Consider the following 14,726-nt stretch of genomic DNA (forward strand, 5'->3'; position numbering starts at 1 on the left):
ATGGTTTATCTTAGGTCAGCCTATAATTATTGAATTCCAGTGTTCAGAGAGGCCATAACAGCCTGCTAGTTTACCAACCAATAACAAATTTAAAAGTTGATCACAAGTCCCATCACATAAAATGAAGAATTATTTCATTACATATGATGCACCATACACCCAAAAAAAGAAAAGAAGATGATTACATTGTAAATATACATAACAAACCTGTCAAGGCTGTTTCACTTATGGATTTAATTTGTAGAAAAACTTCTCCTTTCAGTGAAGTCCAATTTTGAAAATTATCACATACTTCATTTTTAATACTGGTTAGCTCCCTTTTAGTAAAAGTAAGTAGTGAAAGAGTCTTATTCCAGAAATATTTGTACTCCACCAATTTTTGACTGTAAAATAGTTTTAAAAAAATTAAGAATTTTTTAAAAAGGAAGCATAATCACAAATATTTCATCAAGAAAATGGTTTTCTTTGAAAAAACATTTTGAGAATGACCATATAATTTATTGTCTAAATGGAGACAATTTTGAAAGTAAAAGGAGTAAAATAAAGGTGCTATTTTATTTTGCTGAGATGACAGATATAAACTGAGGATATCCTAGGAAAACTGAGGTATATGGTCACTCCAGCTTATTTCTATTGTGTTATTATTTTAGCTATAAATAAAGACAGCTAACTTTTTCATACACATTAATTCTATTAATCTTTTAAATTCATTCAACAGTAAATATTTAGTAAAGAAAATTAGGTCAAAGTGAAAATCAGAGCCAAAATGAGAATCTCAGATTCTTAGACAGTATTCTTGCTACATACCGAGATTCTCCAGGCTATGTAAAAGCTGCGGTAATAATATCTTTTAAAATGATTGATCCAGTGCTTTTGCTTCATGAAATGTCACAATTCAAAGTAATCACATATTTTTTTTCAATCTCAGTGATTTTTATCACTTCAGATGTTCTGGCTATAATTTACCTAATAATCAAAAAAGATTCAGGCATAGATCTAGGAGTTATTAGCAAAAAAAATGATGACTGAAGCCATGGAAGTGTAATTATTTGTTTAATATTTATCTTCTCGAATAGACAAGATTTATGATGCAGAGACTATATCTGTCTTATTCATCACAGTTTCCCAAGCACCTAGCACAGTACCTACCACATGTATATGCTCAACAAATACTGACAAAGGAATGAGTAAAAATAATAGATCACCCAGTTGGATGAATGAAGAAGTGAATAGTGCTGAGGACAAAAACACTGGATAACACTAACATTTATGGGACTAAAACAGAAAAGAATCCCTCAAAAAAGACTAGGGAGTAAAAGAGAAAAAAAAAAGTAATATCAGAAATCCAGGAAATCAGAGAATTTAAGCAAAAAGGTAGTGGCCAGTGTTTAAGCCTTCAGATAAAGGCTGAACAGAGTCCACCGTACCTGATATTAAGGAGGCCTCTGGTGATCTCAGAGAGAAGCATTAGGTAGGAAAGGACGGAGCTATAAAGCAGAAGTGACAAAACAGGTGATACCATAATCACGAACCTTGACTTAAATGGCAAGAAGAGAAAGAGAAAAATGCAGAGTAGAATGGTTTGTTGAGGTAAGAGACACCTGAGCATGCACATAGCCACAAGTACAATTAGAGGCTAAAAACCCAGACAAGAGGTGCAGTCAATTTCTTGTGTAAAGTCCTAGAAAGGACAGATGTAAGGCAGAGGCTAAAAGATTAGCCTTTGTCAGAAAGAAGGGTGATATCATTTTATATGTCAACTAAAGTCCACCTGAGTGACCAGAAGCCACAGGAGAGGCCTCAATCAGCATGCAGAGCTGGGAGCTAAGAGACGCTAATTTCAAAAAGGAAGAGAAGGAGTCCAAATAGATCACTTAGTCAAGGGGGACAAAAGTAAGAATGGGGAGTTTGAATGTGGAGCCAGAAACTGGTAAGACAGGGAGACAAGAGCTAAGAACTAAGTCAAGGTCAAGGGGCTAATGGTTTGGTTTAAGGAAGCTGCTGAGAGTAAGCCATATACATGGGAGCCCAGGCTTAGAAGGATATTTAACAGAAAAAAAGACTGGATGCAGATTCAGGGGCTTCTGTAGGAGAAGGGCAGAACACAGAAAGTTGAAGCTTATTGGCTAGGAGCAGATTCATGTTTTGTGGGGCCTAAATCTTATATGATTAGTGGTGAGTGGGAGGAGTGCTTTCTAGAAAAAAAGAATACAAAAATGATGTCTATATGAGGTGGCTGAGTAGCTCAGTTGGTTAAGCATCCAACTCTTGATCTCAGCTCAGGTCATGGTCTCAGGATTGTGAGATCGAGCTCCACGTCCAGCCTCATGCTAGGTGTGGAGCCTGTTTAAGATTCTCTCTCTCTCTCCCTCTGCACCCCAACTCTGTCTTGCTCTAAAAAAATATATTTAAAAATTAAGTTTAAAAGTGCAATTATATAGAGGATGAGAAAAATCATTATAAATAAAAATTAAGTTGATGAATTCCACCAATATCACAAAATACAGGAAAATAATAAGCCGAAACCAAGAGTCAGAGGCTTAACCAACTTGAGCTGCTCAGGTGCATCCACTTGCAATTCTTGTCTACATGTTCTATAACCACTTGTTCATATGAGAACCATTTTTATATATTACTTTATGGGGAGAGAATATAAAAATTATATAACCTTTCATCTAGCATGGCCATTAGTTTTTTTTATTATTGGTAGTTTCAAAAGATTCTTTCAGGTTTATGGCTTATTATTGATAATACTGTGTAAATATTATATACCATGTAATTTGGAAAAAAGCTTATCAATTTTTTATATGATTATAGGATTAGGAGCATTTCAAGTGTTTTTAGAAAATGACTAGGCTTAAATTGTCTTTGAAATGATGAAACTCATAAGCCAATTTATCTTAGATGTCCTTGAAGTCGTATGATTTTTATGTTGTAGTCAGTGAAATTGGCAAGACACTTAAATCTTTCTTCAATGTATTTAAATAACTGACTCCACTTCATTGAATGGATTATGAATTAATCCAAGAGATTTTTGTTTTGTTTTGTTTTAAAAATTTTATTTATTTATTCACGAGAAACCCAGAGAGAGAGACAGAGATACAAGCAGAGGGAGAAGCAGGCTCCATGCAGGGAGCCTGATGCAGGACTCGATCCCAAAACTCCAGGATCATGACCCAAGCCAAAGGCAGATGCTCAACCACTGAGCTACCTAGGTGCCCCAATCCAAGAGTTTTTGTTGAAAATGTATCTTTCTTTTAATGAATTCACCTGTAATATAATCTGCAAAAAAGTTACATTTTTTAAAGATTTTATTTATTTATTCATGAGAGACACAGAGAGAGAGAGAGGCAGAGACACAGGCAGAGGGAGAAGCAGACTCCATGCAGGGAGCCCAATGTTGGACCCAATCCCAGGACTCCAGGATCACGCCCTGAGCCGGAAGGCAGACACTTAACCGCTGAGCCACCCAGGCATCCCAAAAGTTACAATTTTTTTTGCCAGAATAATTTCTATGCTTAAATTCATCTTTCTTGTTTTTATTCCATTAATTTAAAAAAATTCATGCACATCAAAATTTTTAGTATGTGATGTCTAGCTTATATTATTGAAGCATTCTAAAATGTTTCCAAATGGCAGGTTTAATACTGTCTTCCCAACTCAATTTCCCTTTTTCAGATTCCCCAAATGCTTGTGACGACTCCAAGTGCGTATCAACATCAGAAGTTTGAGAAAGAGAAAAATCAGAATGGAAAAAGAAAGAATTTTAACCAATTACCTTTAGGCCATCTTACTTTTGCGAGAGGCCCTCTGAGAACCTTGGAAGGGGCTCCTGAGTGAAGAGGTCTGAAATTTACGTGTCATTCCATTCACAGTAAATGATGTCTGTGTTTATAATGTTAATTGGTTTTTTTTGCAAAATATGAAGGAAGACACATAGCTGCTGAGAGATGAGTAGTCCAAGCAGAATAGTGAGGACTTAGAATAGTATTGGGGAAACTGAAGCCCTGGTATTTAACAATCTGTTAGTATGAAGACTGACAGTTGTAAGGGTAATTACAACTAAATGAGTAGCAGTAAAAGGAGTTGGAATATTGGTAAACTCCTCTAGGAAGAAACATCCTCCACGTAGAAAATCCTAAAGAATACACACACACACACACACACCCTCAAATACTAGAACAAACAGGTTCAAGTTCACAGGCCACTGGATACATGATCTACATGCAAAAATCAGCTTTATGTCTGTATACCAACAATAACCAATTGCAAAAATAATGTTAAAATAACCCTATTCATAATAACATTAAAAAGAATAAAATATTTAGAAATAATTTACATATTTACCCCAAAGATACAAATGCAGTGAAAGACCAAGACATCTGCACCCCAATGTTCACAGCAGCAGTGTCCACAATAGCCAAACTGTGGAAGGAGCCACGATGTCCTTCAAAAGATGAATGGATAAAGAAGATGTGATCTCTATATACAATGGAATATTACTCAGCCATTAGAAGAGACGAATACTGGCCATTTGCTTCAACGTGGATGAACCTGGAGGGGATTATGCTGTGTGAAGTAAGTCAATTGGAGAAGGACAAACATATGGTTTCATTCATACGGGGAATATAAGAAATATTAAAAGGGACTTTAAGGGAAAGGAGGGAAACTGAGTGGGAAAAATTAGAGAGGGAGACAAACCATCAGAGACTCCTAACTCTGGGAAACGAACAAAGGGTTGCAGAAGGGGAGGTGGGCACGGGTTGGGGTGACTGGGTGATGGGCACAGAGGGGGGCACATGATGGGATGAGCACTGGGTGTGATACTGTACGTTGGCAAATCAAACTCCAATAAAAACAAATGGAAAAAAAAAGAAAGAAAAGAATTTACAAAAGGAGTGTGAGACTTGTACAGGCATAACTTGGAGACATTGCAGGTTTGGTTCCAGACCACCACAATAAAGTAAATTTCACAATGAAATGAGTCAAACTTGTTTGGTTTCTCAGTATATCTATAGAAGTTATGTTTATACTATATTGTAGTCTATTAAATGTGCAAAAGTATCATGTCTTAAAAATGTATATATATTAATTAAAAATACTTTATTGCTAAGAACTGCTATCATGGGATCCCTGGGTGGCGCAGTGGTTTGGCGCCTGCCTTTGGCCCAGGGCACGATCCTGGAGACCCAGGATCGAATCCCACGTCAGGCTCCCGGTGCATGGAGCCTGCTTCTCCCTCTGCCTGTGTCTCTGCCTCTCTCTCTCTGTGTCTATCATGAATAAATAAATAAAATCTTTAAAAAAAAAAAAAAAGAACTGCTATCATATGCATTTTCAATGAGTCACAACCTTTTTGCTGGTGGAGAGTGTTGCCTCTACGTTGATGGCTGCTGACTGATCAGGATGATGGTTGCTAAAGGTTGGGATGATTTGACAATCCTTTTTTTTTTTTTTTTGGTGCAAAAAAAGTGATTTTTATTAAAGCACAGACACAGGATCTGAAGGCCTAAAGAGCTGCTGCAATGGGATTGTGAGGAGTGGCTGAGTATATACTTGGGAACTAGGGGAGGTAAGGAAAAAGGGAGGTTTCCAAAAGGACTTTAACATGCTAAAGAGGACTTAAAATATAAGACTGTAATGAAGTTTGCCATGCCAATTGACTTGCTTTTTCACAAATGACTCCTCTGTAGCATGCAATGCTGTTTGATAGCATTTTACCCACAGAATTTCTTTCAAAATTTGAGTCAATCCTCTCAAACCCTGCCCACCACTTTATCAACTAAGTTTATGTAATTTTCTAAATCTTTTATGTCATTACAACAATCTTCTTAGCATCTTCACCAGGAGTAGATTCCATTCCAGGAAACCAGTTTCTTTGCTCATCCATATGAAGCAACTCCTCATCCGTTGAAGTTTTATCATGAAATTGCAGCAATTCAGTCATATCTTTAGGTTCTATTTCTTTTTTTTTTTTTTTTTTTTTTTAGGTTCTATTTCTAATTCCAGTTCTCTCGCTATATCTTTAGATTCTATTCCTTTTTTTAATAATAAGTTTATTTTTATTGGTGTTCAATTTGCCAACATACAGAATAACACCCAGTGCTCATCCCGTCAAGTGCCCCCTCAGTGCCCGTCACCCATTCACCCCCACCCCCCACCCTCCTCCCCTTCCACCACCCCTAGTTCATTTCCCAGAGTTAAGAATCTTTATGTTCTGTCTCCCTTTCTGATATTTCCCACACATTTCTTCTCCCTTCCCTTATATTCCCTTTCACAATTATTTATAGTCCCCAAATGAATGAGAACATATAATGTTTGTCTTTCTCTGATTGAGTTACTTCACTCAGCAGAATACCCTCCAGTTCCATCCACGTTGAAGCAAATGGTGGGTATTTGTCATTTCTAATGGCTGAGTGATATTCCATTGTACATCCTAATTCCAGTTCTCTCGTTATTCTCACTACACTAGTTACTTCCTCCACTGAAGTCCAGGACTCCGCAAAATCATCCATGAAGCTTGGAATCACCTTCGTGCAAACTTCTGTTCATGTCGATATTCTGACCTCTTCCCGTGATTCACAAAGGTTCTTTTTTTTTTTTTTTGATTCACAAATGTTCTTAACAGGATCTAGAATGGTAAATCTTTCGCAGAAAGTTTTCAGCTTACTTTGCCCAAATCCATCAGAGTAATCATTATCAATGGTAGCTATAACCTTACAAAATGTATTCCTTAAATAATAAGGCTTGAAAGTCAAAGTCACTCCTTGACCCAGGGGCTGCAGAATGGATGGCATGAAAACATTAATCTAATTGTACATCTCCACTACACCTCTTGGATGACCAGGTGCACTGTGAATGAACAGTCATGTTTTGAAAGGAAAATTTTTTTCTGAGCAGTAAGCATCAACAATAGGCATAAAATATTTAGTAAATCATATTGTAAGCAGATTTGCTATCATCCAGGCTTTGTTGTTCTGTTCCTAGAGCACAGGAAGCACATAAAACAGCATAATTCTTAAGGGTTCTCGAATTTTCAAAAATCATAAATGAACATTGGCTTCAACTTAAAGTCGCCAGCTGCATTAGCCCCTCACAAGGGAGCCAGCCTGTCCTTTGAAGCTTTAAAAACAGGCATTGACTTCTCCTGTCTAGCTAAGAAAGTCCTAGGTGGCATCTTTTCCCAATAGAAGGCTGTTTTGTCTACACTGAAAATCTGCTGTTTAGTGTAGCCACCTTCATTACTTTGCTTAACTACATCTTCTGCAAACTTGCTGTGTAGCTTCGACATCAGCACCTGCTACTTCATCTTGCACCTTTGCTATGGAGACGGCTTCTTTCCTTAAGCCTCATGAACGAAACTCTGCTAGCTTCAAACTTTTCTTCCACATCTTCCCTTTCTCAGCCTTCATAGATAGAAGTGAAGAGTAGGGGCCTTATTCCAGATTAGGCTTTGGGTTAAGGGACTATTGTGGCTGGTTTGATATTCTTCCCAAACCACTAAAACCATCTCCATATCAGCAATAAGGCTGTTTTGCTTTCCTATCACTCATGTATTCATTGGATATGAAAACTCATGTGTCCATTTAATATCCTTCAAGAACTCTTTTTTTTTGCATCCACAACTACACTAACTGTTTGGCACAAGAGGTCTAGCGTTTGGCATATCTTGGCTTTTTTTTGTTTCCTGACTTCAAGTTTTTAATTAAGTTCTAGTTAGTTAATACATGCGGTAAAATTGGTTTTAGATGATTCATCACTTACATATAATACCCACTGTGCATCATAATTAGTGCCCTCCTTAATAATCATCACCCATTTAGCCCATCCCCCACCCACCTGCCTCTGTCAACCTTCAGTTCATTCTCTATAGTTAAAAATCTCTTATGATTTGCTTCCCTTTCTCTTTTTTCTTTTCCCTATGTTCATCTCTTTTGTTTCTTAATTCCACATGTGAGTGAAGTCATACAGTAGTTGTCTTTCTGTGACTGACTTATTTCACTTAGCATAATACACTCTAGTTTCCACCATGTCATTACAAATGGCAAGATTTCATTCTTTTTCATGGCTGAGTAATATTCTATTGTGTATACGTGTGTGTGTGTGTGTGTGTGTGTTCACTCGTGTATACACTCTTATGTGTATATATATATGCACACCACATCTTGTTTACCTATTCATCATTTGATGGATATTTGGGCTCTTTTCATTATTTGGATACTTACGCCTATCTTGGTTTTTGACATGCCTTCCTCACTAAGCTTAACCACTTCCAGCTTTCCATTTAAAGTGAGAAATGTGTAATTTGCATTGAGCCATCAAAAAGTCTCAAATAGCCAAATCAATATTAAGGAAAAAAAAAAGCTGGAGGTATCATAAATCCAGATTTCAAGATATACTACAAAGCTATAGTAATCAAAATAGTATAGTACTGGTACAAAAACAGATACATAGATAACTGCAACAGAACAGAAAGCACAGAAGTAAACCCACAATTATTTGGTCAATTAACCCATGACAAAGAAGGCAAGAATATGCAACAGGGTGGGAGGAGAGAGATAGCTCTTCAATAAACAGAAGAGGAAAAAAATGGACAGTTACATGTAGAAGAATGAAACTGGAACACTTTTTAATACCACACACAAAAATAAACTCAAAATGGATTAAAGACCTAAAAATGAGACCTGAAGCCATAAAAATCCTAGAAGAGAGCACAGGCAGTAATTTCTCTGACATCAGCCATAGCAACATTTTTCTAGACAGGTCTCCTAGGCAAGGGAAACAAAAGCAAAAATAAACTATTGGGACTACATCAAAATAAAAAGCTCTGCACAGTGAAGGGAACCATCAATAAAACAAAAATAAAGGGATGCCTGGGTGGCTCAGTGGTTGAGCATCTGTCCTTGGCTCAGGGCATGAATCCAGAGTTCTGGGATGGAGTCCCGCATTGGGCTCCTGGTGAGGAGCCTGCTTCTCCCCCTGCCTGTCTCTGCCTCACTGTCTCTCATGAATAAATAAAATCTTTAAAGCAATACAAAACAAAACAAAAAGAACCTACTGAATGAGAGAAGATACTTGCAAATGATATATCCAATAAGGGGTTAACATCCAACATCATAAAGGACTTATATAACCCAACATACATACACACATACACACACAATCTCATTAAAAATGGGCAAAGGGACTTGAATAGACAGAGAAGACACAGAGATGGCCAAGAAACACAAAAAGATGCTCAGCATCACTAATTATCAGGTAAACGCAAATGAAAACTACAATGAGATAGGACCCTAAACCTGTTAGAATGACTAATATCAAAAAGGTAGGAAAAAACAAGTGTTGGCAAGGATATAGAGAAAAAAGAAGCTCTCATGCACTGTTGCCTGGAATACAAATTGGTGCAGCCACTGTGGAAAACATTATGGAGGTTCCTCAAAAAATTAAAATAGAAATACCATATGATCCAATAATTCCACGATTGGGTATTTACCTAAAGAAAAAGAACACCAATTCAAAAGATACATGCATCCCTATGTTTACTGCAGCATTATTTACAATAGCCAAGATATGGAAGCTAAGGATGAGATCATGTCATTTGCAATGACATGGATGGTCCTAGAGGGCATTATGCTAAGTGAAATACATCAGACTAAGAAAGACAAATACCATATGATTTCACTTGCATGTGGAAAAAAAAAACAGATGAATAAATAAACAAAAAGTAGAATATGACTTAGAAATACAAAGAACACGAGGCAGCCCAGGTGGCTCAGCGGTTTAGCGCGGCCTTCAGCCCAGGGCCTGATCCTGGAGACCTGGGATGGAGTCTCCCATCGGGCTCCCAGCATGGAGCCTGCCTCTCCCTCTGCCTGTGTCTCTGCCTCTCTCTCTGTGTCTCTCATGAATAAATAAATACAATCTTAAAAAAAAAAAAAAGAAATACAAAGAACACCCTGATGATTACCAGAGGGGAGGGGGATGAAGGACAGATAAAATGGGTGAAGGGAAGTGGGGACATAGGCTTTCAGTTATGCGATGACTAAGTCATGAGAAGAGAAGGCGCTGCATAAGGAGTATAGTTAATGATACTGTAATAGTGTTGTATGGTGACAGCTGGGAGCTACACTCGTGGTGAGCACAGCATGATATAAACTTGTCAAACAGTCTGCCATACACCTGAAACTAATGTAACATTGTGTGTCTCTACTCAAAAACATTAATAAAAATATTTTTAATTTTTAAAAATTAAAAATATATAAAATAAATAAAATAAGAGGTGCAATTTTCCCTTTCACTAGTTCAATACCAGATTTCTAGGGCAGGGCAGAGATTTCTGATGACAAAAATGATCATCTATGAGTAGACTCTTTTATCCAAAAATTATTTATTGAGCATCAGTTATGTACAAAGCATTTATGAAAGGAGATGATCACCAGATAGTATACTAAAAAATCCTTATCCCAAGTAGTATTTTTAACAAAACAATATTTCTGACAGCTAGTAAATTGAAAAAAAGAAAGAAAGAAAGAAAGAAATCTAACATTCAAAAAATTCATTCAACATATTAAGTCACCCAGAAACTGTGTCTATTTGTAAGGTTCATTTAACTTATTTTCCTTTTCTAAGAGCTACATTACTCAATTTTGAAAAGAATCATTGTTTCTGACATCCTCAATATATTCCATCTCAATTTTATAAAAGAAAATGAATTTCCTAGTTTCTTTAGAACATTGGGTTTTACCTTTAGGTATTATAAACCCTCCAAAGATTATATAAAAGCAGAATTAACCTTATTTATGTTGGAGATTTCTAAATTTAGTAGGTCCATTACTATCATTTGGAAAGTTAACCTATTCCAGGAGCACCTGGGTGGTTCATTCATTCAAGCGTCCAACTCTTGGTTTCGGCTCAGGTCATGACTTCATGGGTTGGGAAAACAAGGTTCATGTCAGCTCCACACTCAGCCAGGAGTCTGCTTGAAGATTCTCTTCTTCTGTCCCTTCCCCACTCAGGCATGCGCGCGCGCTCTCTCTCTCTCTCTCTCAAATAAATAAATAAATCTTTAAAAGAAAGCTACCCTATTCTATTACTTTTGTATCACTGGACTACCAGGCAGGGAATCAAATTCACCAAGAAATACTGGTCAAGGGAAAAATGAATTGGTTACTATGCTTTCATTCTAAATGTACTGCAAATAAAAGCAAGGTGTTTGCCTGATTTAAATACTATTGCTAAAACCATTTGGTTGAGATAATGATTTTTTTAAAAAAGTGAAGTTGTTTCCCTTTTCTGCATCACACTGAATATAGAAACTATATTACTAAAATATGTTTGAATGTTTATAAAGTTACTCTTAAATGTATTTTTTAAATCTTTACAATTTTCAATTCTTTAAAGATAATCTTACCTGAATACTTGTGATTGTCTCTGCTTAATTTTTAATTCATATCGCAAATGACTCAGTTCTTTCTGGACCCTCTGAAATTCATTTTGTTGACTTTTTAACTGCATGTTTACATCTTGAATCCTAAAAATATAAACAAACAACATCCATTACAAGTTTAAATATTCCTTCCAGGAAACTTTATTAAAATTTAAATATACATTTAATAAACGTAAATATTAAGAAATTATGTATCTTTATATATGGTAAGTGAATATACAGAAAAAGCATGGAGAGGCACATATCAAACACTATTATCCCTGAGAAGGAGAGTGGAAGTGATGGGCAGAGGAAAGGCAAAGAACCCTGTAGAGAGACGTAACTTTTACTCTGCATCTTCTGTACTGTTCAAATTTTTATAATGAAGTATTGCCACTTGAATTATTAATTAAAATGCAACTAAACATCAATAAATCAATTTTATCAACTTAATTTTTATTAAATACATATATATAATTGCAAATGTCACATATTACTGAGTTAAAGAAAATAGTAATCATTTGCCTTTACCTCAAATCCCACTGCCCAAAACAACTTTCAACTTTTCTCCTGATTCCTCTAGTTTTTACTTCTATATAACAAAATCATAGGCTTACATCGTTATTCCTTAATATTTCAGTTCAGATATTACCTAGTAAATCACAAATCAGTTAATATCTGATTCTGCTGCATCTGAGTCCCAAATATGACAACTTAAATATATACAAGTATATCATATTATATAAAAACAAATGTACTGTTAGCCAATCCAATGCTGATATAATAGCTTTATAGATTCATCAGGGCCCCAGGATCCTTCCAACTTTCTGGTCTACCACCTTTGTTCCATACCCTTTATTTTCATTGACCGTGATAATGGCAGAAACCCCAGCAACTCTTTTCCCATTCCAGACTAGCAGTGAGAAGAAAATAATAGCTCACTCTGTCTCTCTTAAGGAGACTTCTTGGAAGTATCACTAACTACTCCTGCGGAACTTAGACACTACTCCAAGTAAAGCTGGGAAATGTAGTCTTTAACCGGAAAGATGAGCTCCCAGATATATCCATAGTTCTATTACTAAGGAAGAAGGGAGAATGATGTTAGGGTAGGTAGCTAGCAGCCTCTATCACAATCCTAATAAGAACTGACCCTCCTACACATACCCAGACTCTTATACACGCATACAAACACACTGCATTCCCTGTCTTGCTCTTTAGTTAAATCAATCTTTTAATTCAGTATTTATATTATTTTTCACTAGTGAGCCACATGTTATGATAAGATCACATTTCTTGTACAACTTTTTGCTGTCCCTGGATTTAAAAACAAACAAACAAACAAAACCTCCTTCTCTTAGTTTTCTGTGTGCCTATCACTGATACATCTTCCAAATCTGACAGAGGTGTAATTCTTCTTTCTCAACACCTTCACACACAGCGGAAAACTCTTCCATATCACTTCTTTCCCAGGAAACATCCTTTCCAGAGCTCTCTATTCCCCGGCTCCAGTCTGAGTATTCTCTCGATTGACTATACAACTGTCACCCTGGGTCTTCCTTTTCATATCATTTCAGGGATATGAAATTATATCCTCAGCTTTCTTCTATCCTGGCTCTAAAGTCTTCTTCCTTCTTGGTGCACTCCTTTTGGTGGAATTGATCTTCCAGGAGCTTTTTGTGCATGGGAGGTAAATCTGAGAACATGAACATCTGAAAATGTCTTTATTGTATCTCAGACTGGACAGTTTAGCTGAATATAGGATCACAGATGAAAAAAAATATTCTTCATTCAAAAATTAGGGCACTGTTCCTGTTTCTTAACTTCCAGTGCTATTTCTGCAAAGTCCAAAGCTGCTCTAATTCCTACTTCTTTGTACAACACAGGGTATGTTCTCCCCATTCTCCCCCTGTCTTGGCTCAGAAGCTTTAAATTTTTTCTCTTTTCACTTACTATTTTTAGATTTCATCACAATATATTATCCTGTCAATCTTTTGTCATTTTCCATGCTGGGCACTTGATGAGTATTTGTTTTAGAAACTGACGTTCTTTAGTTCCAGGAATTCTACCCTAGGGAGAATGAGTCCTTCCTCTCCATTTTCTTTCCTTTCTGGAACATGTTTCTATCTGATGTGGGACCTTCTGGAGAGATCTAATTTTCTTAATATTTTTTGGTCATCTTACTACCTTGGATATTTTTAGTTTCATTATCTTCCATCCTGCCTATAAAAATTTTAATTTCTGCTATCATACTTTAATTATCAAGAATTCTTTCTTATTCTTCACTAGGTCCCTTTTCTACTAGCCTTTGTTCTTATTTCATGGATATAATTTTTTCTCTTATACTTTTGATAATTTTGGTATCAATAACAGTGTGTTTGAAAGTTTTCTTGAGCTTACTATAATGCTTCTGTTTCTTCTGGGTGTTAAAATTTTTTTCTATGTTTTGCTTTTTGTCTTTCATATTTGAAGCCTCCCTTACAAGTCTGGAGATCCTTTGTTGTCTATTCATATTTACAAATGAGGACAATTGGTCCAATTTCCACAATAATGACAAAGGGAGAAAAGAGCAAGGTGCTCTTTGAGATAAAAGAGAAGCAACAAAAGTGACATGTGGACCTTGTATAGACCCAGATTCAAATAAATAAACTAAAATTTTTTTAATATTAATGAAATTTGATTATGAACTGGGAATTAGAAAATAACGAGGAACTGTTGCTAATCTGGGGATAATGATACTGCTGTTATATAAGAAAATGGTCATCACACTGAAATAAATAAGGATGAAAATAGCATGCAGTCTTGGATTTTCCTTAAATTACTTTAACAAACAAAGAAAAGGGGAACAGATGAAACACATATGACAAAAAACATGGTGATTTTCGAATATGCATTAATAGATATTATACTATTTTCTCTTTTAAAAAAACCTAACAAATGAGGCACTGAAATGCTGTCTTTAAGCTTCCATGGTATGTGTTGGAATTGTTAAATGATGGGCTTCAACAGTGGGGAGATGATGTGGGGAACTAGTTATTTTGATAGTTCTTATGCCATTTGCCAGAGTCAGGACAAAGTACTAAAAAGCCTTTAGGGAGGAAGAGTGGTACAGAGGTTCTGAAAGCTTAAATGCACTTTTAAAATATTTTTAATTGGGATGCCTGGGTGGCTCAGTGGTTGAGCATCTATCTGCCTTCAGCTCAGGGCGTGATCCCGGAGTCCCGGGATCGAGTCCCACATCGGGCTCCCTGCATGGAACATGCTTCTCCCTCTGCCTCTCTCTATCTCTCTCTCCATGTCTCTC

At 36.3% G+C, this 14,726-nt stretch overlaps 1 protein-coding gene across 10 annotated transcripts in view; it reads right to left on the reverse strand.

Moving 5' to 3' along the window:
- The window catches only part of LEKR1 (leucine, glutamate and lysine rich 1), a 170,536-nt gene that overhangs the window by 92,021 nt on the left and 63,789 nt on the right, over positions 1-14,726 (reverse strand). For all 10 annotated transcript variants that reach the window (XM_072792166.1, XM_072792169.1, XM_072792168.1 and 7 more), the window contains 2 exons: positions 11,411-11,530; positions 208-383 (listed from right to left, as the gene is read on the reverse strand). In XM_072792166.1, coding sequence (XP_072648267.1) covers positions 208-383; positions 11,411-11,530 — 296 coding nt within the window. The remainder of the gene's footprint in view (positions 1-207; positions 384-11,410; positions 11,531-14,726) is intronic.

The sequence above is a fragment of the Canis lupus genome, chromosome 22, assembly GCF_048164855.1.
Source record: "Canis lupus baileyi chromosome 22, mCanLup2.hap1, whole genome shotgun sequence".
NCBI classification, from domain to species: Eukaryota; Metazoa; Chordata; class Mammalia; order Carnivora; family Canidae; genus Canis; species Canis lupus.